General features: G+C 41.8%; 1 protein-coding gene across 1 annotated transcript in view; it reads right to left on the reverse strand.

Annotated features, from left to right (window-relative positions):
* Positions 1-253: 253 nt before the first annotated feature.
* Positions 254-22,468, reverse strand: part of LOC109463911 (glypican-5-like) — a 48,684-nt gene continuing 26,469 nt past the window's right edge. Inside the window, exons 7-8 of the mRNA XM_019760803.1 lie at positions 9,340-9,505; positions 254-2,867 (exon numbers count right to left, since the gene is read on the reverse strand). Coding sequence (XP_019616362.1) covers positions 2,638-2,867; positions 9,340-9,505 — 396 coding nt within the window. The 3' untranslated portion in view covers positions 254-2,637. The remainder of the gene's footprint in view (positions 2,868-9,339; positions 9,506-22,468) is intronic.

Consider the following 22,468-nt stretch of genomic DNA (forward strand, 5'->3'; position numbering starts at 1 on the left):
ACTTTACCAACAGGGCGTTTGAACTCACATGGCTTTGACATGTACGTATTGTCCGCCATATTGGATGGTTAAACCTAGGCGTTACTAGGCAAATTTGAATATGTTACATAACATAATCATGGCATCAAATTTCTAGGTCTAACTCTTCCAGGTTATGCCAACCAGCGTATGCATGGTTGCATTGAAGTAATGTACTAAAACCTTACAACTTCCATTTCAAATTAACTTCAAAATAAAGTAAGACTCAGCGGGATGACTTGGTCAAGTTTTATTGTCATTTGGAGGATGGTGTTTGGAAAAGAATTGGACTGCAAACATCACTGGTAACAGTACATGATCAACGTCACCAAACATTGTACACAAAAATCGGCCCCACGTCTATCAACTCAACTGTTTGCAATTGTCTTTGACAACTAGAACCCTGCTGTGATACAGTTTCAGGAGCATGGAAACGTCCCATTTATGCAAATTAGAAACATGCAAATTACACGAGGAATCAATCATTTACTATAGGACACAGATGTGGCACACAAGTGATTAACAACTTTTGTTTGTTTGTTTGGTACAGTTGAGCATACTCGCAAGGAATGGCAGCCTTCCAGTTTCTTTGTACAAAAATTGTTGTGTTGTAGGTTGGAAATAAATTACAAATGTCATGACTTAGATACGTAGTACAAATTGTAGTCTCCACTAGTCTTCATAGGATATGTCCTGGCCCTATCTGTTTCGGCATACATATAGTTGAAATATATGCTCATTAGCAAATCCTATGAAGTCTGATAGAGACTACAGGAATCAAATCAGAAATACCACTTGACCACCCAAATACAGATTCACAGCAAACCTAGCACAACATATTGTAGTATAGGACAAATACTTTATACAATCACGAATGAAAATGGCAAAAAAAAATCTAAAAAACTTAAAACTTTTACAACATTCAAGGACTAGAAATTTTAATTTTGCAGCAACGTGTTAAGAAACTGAGAAAAAAGTCAATTGAAATGGTCATGAAAAATACCTGGGCCATAATACTGCAAAATTTACAAGTGGGACTGGACAATAATTTGTTGCACAATGTTGTTATCAATGTAGTTCCCCTGGAAGTGTGCTTATAGTTGTAATGATATTGTTTAGTGCTAAACAAGTATACATGAGACTACCCCCTTTCAGATTGTATGTTTGTAAATGCCCTTCCCCTCCAGATTTCTATTGATAGTTGCCCAACTCGAGTGTGACCAAACATACGACAAAGAAAATTATTGTTACATACAAGACAGAATATCTGATATTTTTACAGGTAGACTGTTACAGGTTGAGTGTTCATAGGGTAGTTTTGCTATATATGATAATTAATACACAAATGCTGCCCTTACAACTATGCACCAAATCCTAAACCATATGAACCAAAATGCCATCACATAACAAGCAATCTGCAATTCTATCATCATTCGAATGGCCAAGGAGTATCAAAATATATATTCAAAAAATTCATTCAAGGCACATCTCATTGCAGTGCTAATACATACAAAACTACACCCCACTGGCCTTACCTAGTAATTTTGGGCTTATAACACATAACGTTTGTATCTTACTGTAACAGCATATTATATGTATAGTCATGGTACAAAAAACATAACGATGAAAATGTGTCAAAAGTTACAACTACATTGAAGTTGTCTGTATAGTAATTCAGTTATATATACCGGTAAGTCCGACCCCACCTTTAAATCACAAACAAAAACTTCATTTGTTCAAGACTTCTTCTTTGTATTTTCATTAAATTGACGCAATCACAAATTAAGAAGTCATAGTTAGGTACACAGAATTATCCTCATACATTCCCATAAATACACGTAAAATTGTCATATCTGGCTCTCTCTCATTTCAACATCTACATGAGAATTCTGTCCCAAAGGAAAAAAATTATTTAAAAAGTACTAAAATATGAGATATTGTCTTCTCGAATTCAGAAAAATGCTCCAAGGAGTAAAATAAACATCTGATTTTTGGTACTGAATATTGGTGGCAAGATTGAAATATGAAAAATATAAATAAAAAATGTGAGACCAGTATATATAGTGTTTTGTGATAGTTATCACCCATTCATATCATATTCATGAAACAAGTCTTTCAATGCATTATCTGGACAGTAAATTGGACATTTTGCTATCTGACAGAAATTGAACATTCAAACTTTCAAAAAAAAAAACAAGGGGTCTCTCAAATGTACCATTCTGATGTGTAGAATTGCCCCCAAACATTTCATATTTGTTTGCCATGTCCAAGCGACTTGTTCAAATAACGTACAATGCCTTTAATTATTACGATTTACCTCAACAGTTACAAATACTCTTTTACGTTCCCCATTCTTAAGTAACCTCCTGTTCACAAAAAAGAAGACGGCAATCCTTCCGGACGAAGTAAGTACAAAATAACCCGCGCCAAGAGATGCATATTCCGTATATACAATGCCGTCAGACTGTTCCTCTGTATATATGACATTTTTCCGCTCACCTCTATTATAATACATTATAGTCCCGTATGTACAAAAGTTCTGGGCATCGAACAACACAACTGAAAAACTGGGGGATCATTACATACAAAGGTTTTGGAGGAAGGGAAACGTCTGTTGCATTAGAGGGTATGTCTTAAGTACGCTGTGACGGTGAGTGTTGCTATGGCGATGAGTGACATGGTGGCCGCCGGCGCGGTGCTACCGCTTTCTGTGCCAAGGACGTTGGGGTCGGCGCCTTGTCTGTCTCTGTCGTTGATGGTCTCACTTCTGGAGTTGCCTGGGGGGGTCTTCTGTTTCGGGGTTGTCGCGTCTTCTGCAAAGTACATCCCCTCGTCAGTCCTAACACCAGCTGCAAGGAAAAATAACGTCCCGTCAGTCTGGTCTATTTTGTACACAGTCTGGAAATGCTGCACAACAGCTCAATACTGTACTGGAAAAGCTCCAATAATGCCACACAATGAAGTATTACTACCTCTATCTAACGTACATGATTATCTTGAAGAATGCAGTATGTGTGACCCTCTGAATAGTGTAACTGGCATTCTGTATCTACTTGGCAAACATGCTACAATTGTAATACTTTGTATCATGCTATTATTGGGATAAATACAGTGCAAAGTCCTTGTTATTCAGAAGAGCAACATCATTATGTACACCAATAGTATTGATAGACTATGCTATAGGATGGACTTAAATGACTGAATGCAATATCAAACTCAACCATCAAAGTTCGCAATAAGTCAGATCTCATTTTTTTGTGCTCAGACGCTTATGTAGATGCATGAGAGTCTTTGATTAACTTCTATTTATTTCTAAATGATGGATTATAAACAGCCAGGTTCAGTTTATTTTCCATAACTGCAGCTGTGTCTGAAAAGATCTTGCTGTGCCACCACCAACTGCCGTGTCTCTGTATTATCTCTCCAGTATTTGAGTGGCACAAATGTAAAGGTATAAACATGTCCCACTGTTGACACAACATCATCCCAACCACTGCTATCACTTTTGTTAACATTACCAGTTCACCACAACCCGCTCTCTTAAACCCCCACATCAATCTTTTGCTGGTGGGAGCTTTGAACAAAAGGCCAGGAGCCTGTCCTACCCCCTGCCTGAATCCCTATGCACTTTGGACAATCACCACTCCATAGTCAGTCTATATAGGAGCTCAGTACAAAGGCAGAGGCAGCTTTGTGCCTGGCCCTCCCCGGCTGAGTGTGTCGACAGCAGGGATTTACTCACAGGCTACAATCCTCCTGTTCCTACAGGATCCAAATCTACATCTTAAAACCCCAGCTTTACATCATAGTGTCGGGGTGTGTGCCAAATAACGCGGTTAACCACGCCTGATTGAATTAGGAAGAAGTCTGCTGTTAACTGTTTTATGCATAATCCTCTTAAAGTGCGAGACATCGCCTTGTTTTCGGGGGTACGCCCCGCTCGTATATATGGTGGTGGAATCGTTTACATTCCCGCTGTGTTTTGGCCAGACGTGATATCCATGTATTATCCATCGTGTACGCTCCTAAACCTATTTACGGTATACAGCATTAAATCATACGGGAAGCCCCATTTCATCGGCCGTTTTCCTTTATTGCATTTTTTAAGTCCTCGCACACTGTGCGTAACAAGACAAATATTTGCCGGATTTTCAACATCTTTAAATGGACGTGGCTTTCCTTAGCTACGTCAGTGACGCTCTAAAACCTTGTCTTGTCGTTAAATCATAAAGGTAACAGCCATTTTCTATTGCCGTATGCATCCAAGACTATGGTTAATGTGGCACGTCTCTCAACACACAAAGCTTCCTGTAATTCTATCAATGCACCCCTTCACAACAGCCAAGTGAACTGGACCAAAGAGAACCTGTTTGCAGCGAAACAGGAAACGAGGCTTGCGATTCCGGTGTTGCCACCCTCGGTCCTCGGGGGAAGGGATTTCAATAGAAATTACCATTATTATTAAGTATTAATAACATTTCACTCCTGAACTGAAGCATGATGATTCCGGCGCATTCTCCATTCATCATGTGTCAGAATAATTGTGGGATTATGGGGGCCGGCACTCGACATGCCATCACAGCCTCGTAAAAGTGGGAGGGTGTGGTGGGATATCGCACATGTAGCATTAACAGCAATTCAGCCGGGATGGCAGATTACTATCCCGTGTCCTTCGCTCGTCGGAGAGGACGTTCGGGGGGCCGTTTGCAACACTCGCGGGCCCTCGCAGAAAACGGGCGGAATTCGGTTACACCGAACTTGGGAATAACCAAATGAACAACGACAATGCTCAAAACGTCTTGCGCATTCTAATAAGCATGTTTCTGATGGCAATTTCACCTCGTTAACACACACAAGCTCTCGTCGTCACAGTTTCGTGGCTACGGGCAAACGTAGATGAACACAGATAGGATGTTAGTGAAATGGCTCAGGACGGAATGGGCCTGCTGTTTAGTAGGTTTTCCTTTCAAAGAACGCATTTGGGGAAATAGCCACTCTTGCCTTCTTTATATCAATTTGGTTATAACTGCAAGAAACGGCAGATGGCCTCTCCGATCATCCTGGCAAACAAAGACAAATGCAAGAAATTTTTCAACAACGAGAAAGAAGAATGATTCACCTGGTTTTTGGACGTGATTTACATGGAATATTAGTCTTGCTCTCGGCCAAATGTCACCAATTGCACTGAATTCATTACCATCAAATTAATTTCGAATGCAAAAGGTGGGAATTATTGTGCGAGTGGTGCATGGGTGAAAACACTAATACCCAATTTTCCAGTACCTGCCAGGGGAATGTTTAACCCCATTATCTAACAATGGACAGGACCAGACAGGAGTTGGGGGGTCACGAAAACCAGCCTGTCCTAATTTTCCTGGCTTAGCTTCTGCTACAATTATTGTCCTCAAGGCTTTCTGACATTTCCTCATACAATTCAGTTTGGCGCCGAGTTACAAATGATATTTGTTGGCTTTAAAAATTGAAGTGTGAATTCAAAACTATAACACTGATGAGCAGAGTAAAGATCGCAAACCATATAAACCTCATGACATTTCCTTAACAAATGGTGAAACGGATATGTCTGAATTTGCCATCAGAGATGCCGAGCGTTTTGGTAAACATTACGTGACGTCTCCGACACTGCACAAGTGATTACACTCCCGGCTCTGCCTCATCCCCGACACCTTAATGACACTGTGGCTCATTTTCAGCTCCGCTACCCAAGTGGGTCCGATCTGAAGCACGGGCCATTACTGCACCAGCGACCATAACTTCTCTGATGGGCCCGGCTTCCGCACGACTGAGGTAAAACTTTATCACTCGTCTGTTTTATCAGTGATTACCTATCAACCCATTCATGGTCTGCTAAGTGCAGACAACATGCAGATGAATCCTTGACGAGTGCGGAAATCACCGATAAAAGAGACATGACCTGTCTCTGGGCTTGGAGTCTGACTTCCTTATCTTTTACTCCTTGTATTTCAGAAGTGACGTAAAACGAAACGGCGAAATGGCCAAGATAACAAAACCTGTCTTTTTACAGCACCAAATCTGCGGACTTCTTTATACTGACAAAAGCAGACAGGAAACAATTTGCAGTCAAAGAATATTGCCTTTTTTTTAAAATCACAAAAGGGAATTGAAAGAGAGAAAGGATATACTTCCGTTATGCACTTTTGCCTGTACATAGACATTTCTGACTAGAGATATATTAGTAAATAGGATTCTTATGATATCCCTTCCCATTCCACCAGCTATTTTCTCTTTTTTCATCTCCAGGTTGGTTTTCTAGAAGTGATGTTATTGATGTAGATATAAACTCCACCATGGCTGTGAAGTGATGGAGAGGGGAAGGTCATGTCCTGATGATGATACCTACAGAGGGCCGCCACCACAACCCTGTGTTATTGAGAGGCCACTTCTGCGTGTCGCCAATTCTCATTCACGACCGGGTGCCTCCTGTGGAGACGCGACGCACAAAACAGTCTAACACGACCTAACGACGTGAACTTGAGATCAGGCTGCTGTCATTTATCCGTTCTTACTCACATAACGTTCTAATTATAAAGTACTAGTGCGACCTGACAGCACAAAACACCTCGATGCCCCTTCGACAGCTGTCAAACCATCCAGGTCGCGACATGCATAATCACGGATTATTGTTTAATAATGCGTGCCGATCACCTTGCGTTGACTTTGTCCTCGGCCTTAAGTCGAGTTCCACGGAAGGCAAACTTTACTCCAGAATCCTCACGTGGAAGAGATGACTTGAGAGTAATAACCATGTGTCCCGGGTGATACCCAGCGGGTTTGGAACCCATTAGTGAACACGTTAAGACATCAGTCCGCGGACCGCGCCTCGCAAGGTTCTGAATTTTTTATCAGCTTCAGATAATCAGTTCTCATCGCCCCCGTTTTTCTCGTAGGGGCGTTTTTCAATTACAGGCCAATCAGCTGCACTTGTTCCAATGTTTCAGGACTGATAACAAGCCATAGGTTAACGTGCATATCTAATGAGACGACAGTCTCTAAGATAAGTCACCAATACTAGAGCACCGCATTAGATACAGAAATGTTGGCGGCATCATTTCACAAACATTACAGCTTTTCCTCCAACTTTTTAGAACAAACATTTCCAAGTAGATTTTGTTTCCACAGCCTTGTCCTGGTATTAATTGTAACAAAGGCCAATATAATTCACTGCTAGAGATTTAAGCATTAATCTGATGTAATATATGGACAGATAAACTATTGTAGAAGAAAATTTCTTACTATGCCATAAAGAATCAAGAATAAAGGATGAGCTCGGAAAAGAGACATATAAATCAGCATTATCTGCAATGAACAACAATATATCATAAGTATTATAAGATTTCATCTTGGGAATGACATTGGATGGTGTTCTCTCTCTGTGGTATAAGTTCTATCAGAAGGTACTTGCCAAAGTTGCCCATGTCATTTGTCTAGACTTTGTGTACAATGCCTGAAAATTTATCGTGTGTTGAAATACTATGATGGAACTCAATGGTTGGAATCCCTGCCTCTATCGATCCCTGCTATGAAAACTGATACGAATCAAATAATTAATGGCTCGCACTCGCCCAGAACCAAAATCAATCCCTTTACACAAAAATCAATCCGTGTATCACTTTTTCTGTTGGTGGATATTGATGGCCGACACGTTGGAGGAATGTTGGTCCTAAATTAGACAACCTGAGTGACAATAGAGCAATGGCGGGGCACATTAATTCTCCCAGTTTTCGCCAAGCAGGCCTTGATTGTCTCTATTGAAACCTGAGACAATTCTACGAAGATTGACAGCGCCTTATCTGCGTGTGTTGATGTAAAACATTCGTCAGGATCTCCTTGTGAACAACAGCAATATTCTACCTGCTCAGGCATGGAGTAATACCAGTGACAATCAGCGATCGTACCATCGGCAGATACATCACAGGCGCCTTTGAACTTGTTTTCACTCAACAATACGGCACGAAACTTTGACGGGTGGAAAGGATAGCTACTATGTTGTTACATGTGTGATCTAATTGTTCCCATGTTTATTGCCATCACAAGAGCTTTTCTTGTCAAGGAATGCACTTAACGGTGATGGAAGTTTTCCTTGTGTATTCCTGCTGTTTGAATACAGCCTAGTTCAGCTTGAGTTAACTTTCTCTTTATTCCTGTATCCATTATTGATTAGGCCGTACAGACTTGACTCCTTGGCTGGCTCCCACATGAACATGGATTCTGGCACGTCTCCTAAGCACTGCAAACACCAGACCCTTGCTCCCCTATTAACATCAATACGTGATGGTGCCAGGACTCAAGTAACAACTTACTGCAAACCAAAAGTTAACTTTCAGCCTTTGGTGAAACATATTACAAAATGGTTGAAGTTGTTACAATTTTCATAAAACTGCTGGAAAATCACAACAGTATACAAAAAGTTCTAATGAATTTTTAAAAACTTTTGGATGAGATTTTGGTATGGCCAGAGGATGCCATCCACAACACGAAGCCTACGTGGTCAGATTTCAATCTTTCAACAGACAACATCCCTGTGGGAACAAACAGCAATCCGTGATTGCTCTTTCTCAGTGTAACAATAGGCTACGTCCTGCCCTACTTTCCTGAACCCCGTGGCCCTGGTGTGTTATATGATGGATAGTTCCTGATGAAGAGTCTGAAGCTGAGGTGCCCCCACTCTATCTCAGGAAACACCTTGGGAACGTTGGAGGGGTCACCCCCGGCCAACCAGACAGCTCCGAATCTATCACTGTCTGCTGTGATTGGACGATTCAAAACCAGCCTTTAACAGTTTATTTAGTGGTTGTGTTGTCAAACAATTGGCTGATCTACAGTGTGTTGACCAATAGGAAAGAGTCTTAGAATATATTTGATGGGATTATACTTAATGTAATTTAAGAACATTAATTTTTCTAAATCTCTTTTGAAAATCTTCTTGACCATCATTAGAATCAGTTTATGCTTCCTTAACTAACCAACATGAAAAAGCCACTCACAGGACATTAAGGAGAAGTAAAACTTAGTGGGGTCATGTGGCATAACTGCAGAGTGCTCAACTCAGAACCCAAGAGGTTCCGGGTTCGAGTCCTGACATGCCACCGATCTTGCGCCCTTGGGAAAGGCACTTTACACACTTTCCTCACTTCAGTCAACTGAAAATGAATACTGCCCTGTCCAGTATTTAGTCCTCTGCATAGGTGGCGGCACAGAATAAGTTTAAAAAACTTGACTATGCCGTCACTTCATGTGTTGTCATGAAGTGTTGGAATAAAAAAAAAGAAGAGTAAAACTTACGGTCAGTAAGAGGCGGGGTCTCTCCGTCCCCACTGCCGCTGGAGTCCTGGTAGTCCTCGTCGTCGTTATCCCCGCTGTACTCCCCGTCTGGTCCCATCCCGCTGCTGCCACCACTGTCGTCCCAGTCTGGGTCCTCCTCCCACATCGCCATCTTAGACACAATCAACTGGAAATACAACAACACACACATCAATAACCAGGCCTCGAAATTAGACTTTTTTCCTATTGTCTCAGGACTGTCACGAAAATAAATTTCAATTGTCCCGAAGTGAGGATGAACTGTCCCAACCTGTTTTTCAGGAGGTGAACTTGAAGTCAGCTTTATTTTACTTATATATATGTTCTGACTTCCACGCGCACTATAATAGCAGAATAAACAGGAAATTTTGGGAAGCTTTTTCCAGAGCCAAACGAAACAAGGGCTAACAACATTCGGATGTTGTTTATGGCATATAGTGTAAGACCTTGTAGGTAATGTAAAGCATACATACATACATACACACACAGGTTTAGTGCATTGTAATTTATTGTTCAATCAGAAGGTATGGGTTCAAAGCCTGGGGTAGCTAAACAAAACAAGTTTCTTTTTGCCTTTAAATGATTCACAAAGTGAAAAAAATTACTTCAAACAATTTCCCATTTGACCACTTCTATATTGACCCGACCACAGAGCTACTGCACTGTAATAGATCATTGGTTTTATGTGTTTGGAATGATACACTTGGACGTGAACTTGGGAGGAAGTTTCGTGGATGACAGGTTGCCCTGAACTGTTGACGACCTCTGTGGGGAATATTTAGCACTAGTTGCTGTACCGGCTTACAATGGGAGCTAGCCGAGCGCAGCGCACACCGCCTCACGGACCATACATCCTACTTATGATGCATGAAATATTGCAAATCAGGCCATCAAAATGCATCAAAAGCGAACAGATGTCAGACCAGGCATTCCTCAAACAAGATTCACGGTTATGTGGTTCCAGACCGTGGTGGAGCGAGCGAGAAATGGAGGTAATCCGCGGGAGACCCTAACGAATCATTTCGGCATTTAACAGTAGATGGTAAGGAGTATTACCAGACATTAGCCATTAGTAAATGGCAGCTCTGGGCAGACAACTATTACAACATACATGTACCAGACACTGTAACTGGAGAAACTAATTCATACATTTCGTACATGTCTGAAAGAGTTGACCTTTCAAACTCATATTTTTGAGCATATTCTTTTTCATTACGTCTTGCCAGTGATTTCATAATCTCATTCTAATCATGACTATGCGGAAGGTATATTACATTATCCATACTTGACGACATTGTACTATTAACAATGTTAACAGTATTTTGCAGTCTGGTTTGAGTTATATCAAGGTATTGACAACAATATATGGTGTCTTTTAGAATTTTAATTAAGGCACATAGATAGCTTGGAATCTCAATTATTTCTACAATTATTCTTTAATAGTTCGCCATACATTTCACCCAATATAATTTAAGAAACTTCTACACTTGCATGACTGTTTGGCTTGTATTGCAGGGATTTCTGTGTTGAAGGTACTGTTTAACCGCTCTGCTTACAACCATCGTGATGATAAAAGATGTTGAAGACAAATGACCTAATCACAGCCCAGGTGTACTCCAGCAGTGATGATCATTATCCACAGCCACATGACCAGCCCCCACTACATTAACAGTCTCTTCAAATGGCTTCCAAAACACCAGGCATGTAGCAGGCAGTACAAGATTTCATTTCCGTCGTAATCAAATAATCACAGAAACTGATACGCATTAGGTGATAAAACTACCTGGCTTCTTATTACAGGTATACAATCATACATAATTTGCATCTATTAGATATATAATAGTCCTTTATGTTTTACTCAGTCTTTGAATGGAGCTTTGCAGTCAGTATTGCCAGTAAGACTCCCCAAAGGCAATGCTGTGCCTCTAGCTAAGTGACTAATTGTAGCACAGTGACTGGAAAGTTATAGTCTCCTCGACATCTGTCTCTATAACGTTACCATTTTCTTATTCACTCAGAAGTCTTCCGCACATTTAATGGACCCAATAAATCATGTCTTCCGATCCTTAATGGCAGACTCTCCCACTTTCCACACCTTTTGACATTAACAAGTTATGCCTGCGCGAGTGGCCAGGGTCGGAATCCAATTTTCGGCCCAACCTACAGTTAATGGATTCTGCATACGAACTAATCCCCGCACAAAACAGTCCCAACAAAGGACAGAAACATTATCGCAGCACTAAATACCGCCAACGAGGCCCGGGGGGGAGCTAAACCCCATCCCGGATTCCTTCACAGTAACATTTTGTTAGGTGCTTTCAAACTGGGGGCGAATATATCACTTTTTATCTGATGTGTCGGCCATTGAGGGAACTGCGCGAGCTGACGGGGAGTCGTCCCGTGGAAATCAGCAGTTTTAGCGATAGCGTGGAAACGGCGCCGCAGGGAGGGCGGGTCTTAATGAGGCGGGGTAATCACGGCTGGACGCGCCACCTGTTCACCTCAGGTGAGGGATAACCGAGGGTGCTCTTCCTTAATTTTCCAGGGCGTGAACACGATACACTCCACATTTCCCCGCGCTCTCTCTCTATCTATCCGACTGGACTAACTTTCCACCAGGCCAAACTCCTCGCCATCATTTTCCTACCATAATCAACATTTACCTCGACGTAACGGTTACCCAGCCAGAATGTTAACACGCAGATGATTGGGTATAGAGTGCCATCTTTGCTAACCTCCTGACATGATTCGCGCAGAGGTCCTCTCTTACGCTATCCAATTTTCCACTGCATGCTCCTTGAGATGAGCTGTTGCTGTGGGCAGGGCAGTCCTGCCGATGGGGAAATGACAGTCTGGGCTATAGTTACATCTGTCCTAAGCCTGGTAATCAGCCCCTCAAGCTCATGCCATGTGCAGGGCAGTGGCGTAAGGTGTTTTCTATATCAATGTGCATAGAGGAGACTTGTTTCAAGAACCGTCAAATAGACTATCAAATTTTTAGAATAAGATTATCAATACAGAACACCTGTACAGTATCTATCAAACCTTTTTTCCTAACTCTTGGAGATGATTATACCATCAAAGCTCATAGTAAACAGAAAGACTTTTCAAGCAAAAAAACTTAACAAGGGCATTTGATAACTATCCAAAAGATTGGATTATAAAAATCAATGATTTCTCACAAAGTTTAACAAACCAGAAAAACAAACAGACGCTGCGGAGAATGTAATTTCTTCGGCGGAAACTGGGCCCCTGTTACTTTCCGGTGTTGCCAGTGAGTTGCACCTAATTTCAAACTGGGCTCCACTCCATCATTACTGCATCCAGGTTCCCAACCCTCCATACATACAAATACAGTCATTTCACACCCGGCACCCTCCCGCCCCAATTCAGTCGACTGCGGGTCACTTTTTTTAATAGGTTGGGAATCCGCGCTGGTTCAGTCTCTATACCGGACGGTCGTCCCTGGGGACGGCTCACCTTACCGTGGTGGAACATCTAACGGAGCCGACGTACGTGATCGATGGGTCGTTCCATTCCAGCGAGTAGGGGTCACACAATTCCGGCTATCACTTAAAATCAAGCTCTTTTATCAACGCACACGCTGCGAGTTTAATATGCAGGAATAACACATTAGTCATACCACACTTCTCTATCAACGTGGAAACAGAGTTCTTCGTGAAATTTCTAATAGACCTTCCAACAAGCTTGGAAAAATACGTCCATCCATCATCTAACAACCTATTGCCACCTGACCACACCCACTTTAGCAATAAAACCCCGTACACAAAAGCAATCAGACGACCACCAGTGACCTGCATTGGTGGGGACCAGTGAAAGCTGCTGATTTTGAAGAGGATTTGTGCCCATTTCCCTGGTTCGGTTGTGGTAAATTCTGCGTTGGAGGAGATATCTTCATTGCGATGACTCTGTCTGTGTCATCAGTGGGAGGGGAGGTTGACAGAGACGGATGAGGGGCCGTGCAGGTTGCGTGCGGTGTAATCTTTACGTGCCGGCTTGGTTAGATGGAAGCATTTACCAACTTATCAACAGCAGGGGTTCATGGCCGAGCCATGCATATGGTGGTAGATAATACACAAATGCCATTACAGCTACGTATGACACAAATGTTACACTTTAACCTTCTGACAAATGTCCTTGCAAGTTACATGCAAATACCTCAAACAACCTTTGCAAGACTTCTAGCATTACAAGAACCTATATTTTCTTATACAAAGAAAATCATCGTATATTTAGTAACTAAAGGTTAATTGTACAGCAATGCTCAAGTCACCATTGTTGCCATATGCCAGATTCATTTAGTATTAATAAAAAGCATTTGAATCTTTTGTCCTCAATGACGGTCTGTATTTAGAACTACCCATAAAAGTCACACCAAAACAATGTGACACTATGTTTCAAAGTTTCAGACGAGATATTCACGTTCCAGCTTTATTGAGAGAAGTTTCTATGCCTCATTTACTCTCCTGTCATGAAGAGTTTATCCACCTTTCTACTCTAATATCAAAGGAATATATCTGAATTGTAGATCATCTTTCGTGCCAATAAATATGCCAGCAAGATCAAAGTCACTGCTGAATTTTTAGCGCAGAGAAGTGCCTGTCATTTCTCAAAAGACGCAACCGCCCCCCAGAGACTTCGCATCGGGAATAATTGTATCTGGGAGAGCCTGATAGATCCGGCCGGGATGGTAAAGGCCACGGGTGATATATCGGACTTTAACTCCCGGGGGACCCCTGTCATTTGCGGGGAGATCTTTAATGGTTCACAGTGAGAAACGGTCTTGACTTTCCTTAATGTCACACATTATAAGCGAGATCTATTACAGCTTCCTTTGACGAGCGAGCAAATGGTAGCTTTTAGCCGACTAATGCAGTTAATCACGCGGAGAAGAGCGGTGGTAAGAAACATTTACGACAAGGACGTTGTTTTAACATTTTACTAAAGATCATGGGTAGCGTCTGGTGACGGTAAGTTTGGTGAACATGCAGCTTAATGCCTTGGCATATAACACGTCTACTACACGCATGGCTAGGCATGGAATATTGCAGTAATGGTGTAATGGGTTTTAAGACGAAACTGGAAAGTGAGCACTAAGTTTTTGAGTGATGCATATAGAGGCAGACAAGAAAAACTATCGGGGATGAAGCATGAACAATCATGGGGGATAAAACTTTGCCAATATAGGAATGTCTTACCATATAACGTATATCAAACAGGATGGAAAAGAAAAAGAAACTGCTACGTAACAAAAGACGACAAACTTTTTCTTTATTCTTCTCCATTTTGATGCAACACCCCCCCAGATGCTCTATTCTGAACTTTGCTGTCTGTCTGCAGTGAATGAAAATCCTGTCATAAACCGTTAATTAGTTTTAGCAAATCGATGACAGTTACAGACAGGCAGAGCCTTCCCAGAAGGCCGAAGATTGATCATTTCCCATCACCCTTAGCAACTTGTCACCCGCCCCCCTCCCCCTTCTGTCCCTAGGGGAAAACTTTTGGCCTTCAACACTCAAGTTTGTTTCCATTGATCATCACAGTCAACTTCAAACAGCATCTCAAACCTTCATCTTTATGGCAAAGACAATTTTCTTTCAAGCAGTTAACAAGGGCGATAATCAATGCCCTGAATTAGGGAATCAGAGCAATTTGTTTTCTCTGACGGGGGCAATATCGTAAAACAGAATCTAATGAACTCCCGGCTTCCATGTTGTCTGTTCGCAGTCTGCTGAATCTGCAGACAGATGGCACTACTTCTGTCAGGCGACACGACGACAAGCCCAAGATTATTTTGTAATACCTTTCCAAGTGATGGAAATACCATGTACCCACTAGGCAATAATCCTGACTCGGTGGGTGCCTTCGCTGCCAATCAATAACGCCCGATGTGCAATGAAACCATGTCCTACCATGGCCCTCGCTACGCGCAGACATCAATAAAAGGACGGGAAGGTGTCAGAAGCATAAGGGCGAGTCATTCCCTGGTAGAGGGGCCATAAATCTAGCTGACAACTTCTGGAGTCACTCGGGTACCAATTTCGACGCGCCGGGATACCCGGCGATGTTACATCAGGGCGGCTTAGGTCTGTCTTTTCTCACACAGCTCAAAGGCCTTTCTACAGCCTTACCAAATTGTCGGGATAGGGAGCCTTCAAAGGGTGGTATCAAGGGAAAGTTTTTGTAGTGAGCGGTAAAGCTTGTATCTCATTGCATCGGCATTAGTATTGCTGCGCTACACACCATTGGATCGTTCCTCCCGTGTCGGCAATATCGTTACGAGGAAGATGGTATCGCGCCGAAGCCCCCCAGACCGGCCAATGGTTACGGCTGACATTTCAAAGCAGATTGTTCCTGATGAAGTTGTATTGACAAGTTTGTTTCAAAATTTATGGGGCGACAGGATTATTTGACGTGTATTGACAAAGGCAGGGCTAGGAGAGGTCATCAGGAAAGGCTAGACACAATCCGGCTGCTCAAGCTTCAAATGAAATCAATGAAAATGGCCCGACGACGGATCCTACAACCTATCTTTGTACTTGTACCAAACTCAATTTTGAATTGTATGAATGACATCCTGCCCGAAACCTCAGTCACCCTGAAGCAAAAGCAAGAAAATCCAGCTTATTTTAAACGACGTTTTACGTCACAAGCTCTTATTTTTGACAAATATAACATAGTCCCTCTGTTTGCAGTAAATCTAGAGCTCACAGATACTTCTGTGCGAGCGCTGTTGCATATCATTGCACATCTGTTGAACGTCCCGAGTTATCTTTCTGTTGGGAAACTGGCCAAAATCAATGCGTGCCCATGAACATCATCCATCAGACGTGTTTCTAAAGGCCAAAAGTAGACAAAGAAGAGCTGCCAAACTCACTAACTTCTTTGTTTTTGTTCTCTTCTATTTGAGCCCAACACACGTTCCTCCCATCATAACAGCCGTTTACTAGCACCAAGGACAGGAATCATCTTATACAACTCTTCAGTAGGGTCAGCCCTCTGGGGGTTTAGGGTTCGACTCTTATTGAGAACACAGAGCCCTGGGGCTCGTTTTATTACATTCTTGCAGCGGCCCATATCGTTATGAAGATAAAAAAGTAATCTTAAGGATACAGCTTACTTAAGGTGGATCCGAGACATATAGATTCTTCTCGATGATGATAAAGAAAAATCAAAGGGGCTACAAAAGGCAGGTCAAAAACAAGAAATCTGAGAGGTGAGCATTAAATTTGAACAAATATGCCACCCAATTGTTTACTAACTGCAAATTCATAATCTAACTAATGTACTGTAATATTTGCCATTATATTTTCAAATTTGTAAATTTATTGAAATGATGGTCAGAAACTACCATGTAAAGATTTTAAGTAAAGGTCATTTTTCAAGTGGCTAAGTTTGTATAAATGGCAAGTGTCTATCAAGAAATGCAAACATAAAGATGATGACTACAAAATTTCTTCCTTGCCAAATTATATTAACGAGAGAGTCCTTGATAATATGGTTTAGAGTATATTCAGTTCACCTGATGTTGACTGCCATTGAAAGAATGGTATCCAAATGTAGTTACAGAAATAATTCTCTTCCCTTGATTCGCATGATGTACATTTAAGCCAGTACACATCAAACACATGGTCTGACATAAATGATAGCTGTTGGCCTTCACTATTGGGTATTGACTCATTAATTATGAACCTGTGGACTTGTAGTTCTATGTTTATAAATAAGCTTATTCATGCCGTAAGCCCACATAAAGTTTGCCCGCCTGTATATGACGTAAGATTAAAACATGACACGTGTAAGCTGCAAAGCAAACAACCTGCCGAAGTTGTCAACACGAATAGGAAGTCAGGGTTTCCCACACATTTGATCTCGTCGTGTTCTTTGATGCCCACCGTTGGCTGGGATATTTTAACAGCCATTAGCGAGGACTCCATCTAAAAGGCATGAGCAATTTGACAAGCAGGCTGTCGCCATTAGGGCTCATTGAGACCGGAATTCTTTCACTCGATTAACAACTGTCTGCATTTGAATACCTGAAAGGTCACCGTTGCTCCCTGCTGTGAGATGTGATTTGAATGAAATCCCCGAAATCTACGGCAACAAATCTTGCCGTCGAGTAATTGAGTCCATTACGGTTGGCGCAATTCTCCGAGGGACGTTATTGCCTTCCGTGATAGGTGTTCGGTGGGACTTTGGGCGCTGGTGTGCTACTGTTGCAACTTCCTGTGTCTCCTGTCTCATCATTCATGGACCAGCTTCCTAACCTTCACATTTCAACCTGTCGAAAACGAATTCTTCCCTTCATCGTTTCATTCCACTGGGTTCCATCTACGTTCCAATTGTAATTCCGATCATTCGCAACTGCTGTTACCATCATGTCCAATATTTTCACGAATTTCAATTGTTGTCAAAACTACTAAAAGGCAAGAACCTAATACACCAGCATATTACCGAAATTAATAACGGTTTTTGATCTTTATTCTCGGTGGACATCTAATAGCATTTGTACATTACAGTGTCCCGTAGTTATTAGACGTATGCAGGGCCTGAGCGATTGTTCAGAGGTAATGAAATTACTAGACATTGTCAATGCCATGCAATTATGTCCCCATATTTTATGCACAGGATTTATTATCTCTTATTACCTCAACCCTGATTAGTATGCAGATTCCTTGTATACTTATTGAGGCAGCAAAGATGCATTCATTGTTCACATTAGTGTGTGGTGTCGGGTGGGACTTCAACTAAATGTCACATGAAATAATAGGAGCGCATTATGAATGTCTGGGTTAAGAGGGTCGTGGGCCTTTAATGGAACTGCCCCCCCCCCATGTTACAAGTCTGCATTTAATCTGTAAACAGAATAATGCTGTAATAGTGGAAGCTGCGTGATACTGACAACATATCCACAGAGCCTTCACCATAAAGGATTCTGACACCTGAAGGTAAAAGCTACAAGGCTACAGAAAAGGTTTGTGATTTTTTTCTTGCTATGGTTCTTTTTTTTTTACCATTTACTAAATATTGCATGTAATACCAGTTAACATGTTTATCTTATATGTAGCAAGGTACATTTTCAAAATGGAAGAATTGCAGATTGAGAGAATTCATACATGTTTGATACAAATTCAAGGCCACTCCCAGTTTTCCCCAAAGTCAAGCGGAAACAACATTTTGATATTGACTGTGACCAGGCATGGAAACGACTATTAATGAAGTGTGGTGGAATATTTTTAGCTGCACGCTGTGCCCACTAGTGTAAAACCCGGTTTTCACAGAGCTGGAAACGGCGGTTTGATAACAAATGAGGTAATTTTCCCAGCTGGATGAGTCATGCGATTACCGTGCCTTCTCGTTTGTAACACGTCGCAAAACGTAGACAACCGGCCACGGAGCATAATGAAACAAAATCGCCGCCACCATTAGTTAAGATTACGTCCATTTTCCCCTCACTCCCCACGTAATTGCCTTTGGACGCGCCGGCCAAATGACCATTGTGCCCATCTCTCCGAGCCCGATCATTTCATATTAATTTGGTACTATTTATTTTCTGCAATTTGTTAATGGCACGTTTATCTGTCTTATGGCCTGTTCCGTACAAGCCGGGGGTTACAGGGGTCACAGGTCATCCATACAGATCGCTTCGGCAAGATGACCTATACATACAATCAGCCGTCGAAGTCAGGACGGCCGAAAATCGAAAACCGAAGACTTTAGGGCTTAGCAATTTCACCAATCATCATCATCCACACAACCTGGGACGGTTTTGAGGGAAGAGCAGGACAGATGTATGTAGAAATGGGCTACTAGATTCTGGTCATACATTCTGGGATCAGCTATTCCATGACCTTTTGTACCGGGGGTCGGGAGGGTCAGTGTTACATCATTAGGGGGGCTACTTAGCCGTAATGACCATCTTTTATCTTCATGGCACGATCGTTAGGAATCTGTCTGTGGTGTCAGGATGTTTGGTGTGGCCTGGAGGATGAACGTGTCAGATACAGATCGTGCTACATCTGTGGTCAGGATGGTCATTTCTGTAATCCTCCCTGATCCGTAATGGCCATGACTCTTTTGTGTAATGACTGACCGGGCGAAGTGAAGGGTCATTTTTGCTTCATTGAGTGGACGATTTTATTTTCTTCTAGATTTCGTCTCAAACTAACATTTATTTTGGTCAAGTGTACTTTCTAGCATACAGTTGTCAATTAGGGCAATGCAACAAATTCTTTCTTGAAGTATCACGTAATGACTTCTGTGTTGTCCGAAAGCAAAATACATTTAACTTTTTGTTCTCATAAAGTCTGTATCTATGTATCTGTATTTCTTAATTATCGACTAATTACGACAAGTCTACAACAGATAAAAACTGGATTGGCAACCCAGACACCCAACACGTGCTGATTTTCTTCATCCTGTATACATGTAGATGTAAACAAGCTCAATCACCAAAACAAGCAAGTGGACTTCCAACAGTAGAACATTTAACACAGTGGAAAAGCTTCTTCCAGTTTCCCTATCCTACCACCTCTCGTCGGTGAAACTGTCCGGATAAAATCTATTGATCGATGCTTGCTGACTTTGGTGAAAAAAAATCAATGTGGATTACATGTTCACACCTATAATGAAATATTGAACATTTCGTCTCCTTTGCAATAACGTGTCTGCTTATTACATGATATAACTTCGCTCCACGGGGGGGAGGGGGGCCATTCGTCAAACTTGCGGCATGTTTTTTCTATTAATGGAAAATTGCCCGAAGCCCGCCCGTGGGTAGATATTACCGCTCGTCATGAATAATGACCAAGGGTCAGCGAGGAATGGACGCCACTCAACGCGAATCATGGAGGGAGAATTCAAGTCGTGCTCGCTATAAATAATAGATTCTTACGACCACGACGGGATATGAACAACACATGACCTGGCCATTCTATAACACCTAATGTCCATCTTACACACTTCGGACACAGAAATACGTAACGGCGCTTGCGTAAATAGGTTAGCGCGGCGATAACTCAGAAAAGTTTCCGTAAGGCTATACGGAGACCTCGGAGGTAATATCAAATAATACCTGCAATATTTAACCATATGGAGGTGTGAAGAGGTAAAATGACCCTCCAGACATGGCCCGTCAGGGGTCATTAAATCTGCTATTAATACACCTGCGAGGCGACCAACAGGTCCATTATTCATAGACGTTCAATAAACAATCATCTGTCCAAGCTTTTACTTCTTCTCATAATCTCATCATGGGGTCCAGGCAACATGGGTCACTCTTTGTGCTAGTTTTTCTTAGGCATTCTGTAACTGTAAGTAACATTTTTTCAGAGCTCTCCCCAAGCAAGGGTGCTCTTCCTCTGCCCAAAATCCTAGCACCTCTCCAAAATGTTCAAATTTAGTGTTTTTTTCTTAGCCTATTTATAAAAATTTGTTGATTTTTCATCAACCGATTAGGATGAAACTCTCCCTTAAGAATTTTTTGGGAGACCCCTGTTTTCTGTACAAAAGTGTTCTTTTATTCAATCATTTTTGCGACATTCCTAATACGCAATTCAAAATTCTTCATACTTGCTACAACTGACTACATTAATACTCATTAGGGCAGAGACCAGATTGCTACAAAGATTGTTCAAAAGTGGTCTAACCCTGCAAATGTCACCCTGCAAATGTCCTGCAAATGTCACAGCGAAAAACCCGAACAAAGCGGCGGAAAAATGAAAAACGATAAACACCCTCCTCCCGCCATTGAAACGGTAGATTTACCGTTCACTAGACAATGTGAGGACCCTTGTGCTTGTATTCCCATCATCTTGGGCAAGAGGTCAATTGCCCCGGCCCCATCTAAAAGCCATGATGGCCATAGCTGGGGGCTTAAGCCTCACCTGTGCACATGGGACCGGATTGCCTGAGGGAGCAGAGATTCTCATAAATAAAACGCAATATACTTTCTCATTGGGACAGCTTGATTCAGCTGCAGAGAGGGTTATTTCTATTAAAGGTACAAAAAAGTGCCTCTTTTTACATTGTAGGAATCAGACTTAAGGCAAGTAAGTGTCAAAAGAATGACTAAAGCCTTGAAACATTGTACATATGGCTTTAGATTGTCTGGCATTACACTGAGGTAATAAATAATGTATTGCATTTTTTCCACCAGGATGGCTCCTTTGAAAGGAGAGATTCCTAAGGAAGGAACAGGTTTCTTTTTTTTTCTGAAGTAACAAGTTATTCCCAGTTGGATATTGTGTTCAGGAAGGGTAGGCTGCAGTTTTTAAAGAAGCTGCTAGGAGAAAGAAGCTGCTAGGAGATAGAGGAGCCAGTCTTTTAAGTTAATCTGATACAAATCCCTTATCAAATTTCGAGATCTCAATTCAAATCCAGATCGTTCTCAATATCTGAATCATCTGTACCGCCCTCTATGACCTCTTTCCTCAGAATTATACAAATGTAATATATATAATGTATTAATAACTAACTATCCAGTTATCCTTTTCCAGCCCAGTGCATAAAACCAAGGTTGAGCCATAATCCATCTTGGCAAAGATGACAAGATAATCCCTGCACTAAAATAGTAGGATTAACAAAGCCTGTAGTAGTCAGCATCAAAGGCCCACTGGCGGGCGACGTGACCCGCATGCTGACACGTCTGTTAGCGCACGCCACCGCGGCGTGACGGTCTGGACCCTGTCATCCGACAACGCAATGCCATCATCAATCCATCAAGCTAACCCGCACAGACTATATTACCGTAATTTGCCAATTGGTCACCGTTTGCTCAATTTCTTAGCTTAAAAGCAACGCTATTCCCTAAGTAGTGCGAAAACATATGGTTACGGAGAAACGGTCTGACCGGTTGTAATTTGCGCTCGCCACTGATTGGACAGAAAAATGAAGGCGTTGTCCCTAGATGCACGTTAAGAAAACTACGGCTTGTCTTCTTGATAGAAGCTGACTCCCTTATGAATGGGATTTGTAATAGCCTTCAAACTAAATCCAGTTTAGAAGGCTTTCTCATTACTTGGGCTCATGGTACCAGCTTACAAACTAACAAACTTGTACTTAGAAGTACAAACAAGTCTTACAACGTATAAAT

The sequence above is a fragment of the Branchiostoma belcheri genome, unplaced genomic scaffold, assembly GCF_001625305.1.
Source record: "Branchiostoma belcheri isolate BF01 breed outbred unplaced genomic scaffold, Haploidv18h27 scaffold13, whole genome shotgun sequence".
In the NCBI taxonomy this organism is placed as follows: Eukaryota; Metazoa; Chordata; class Leptocardii; order Amphioxiformes; family Branchiostomatidae; genus Branchiostoma; species Branchiostoma belcheri.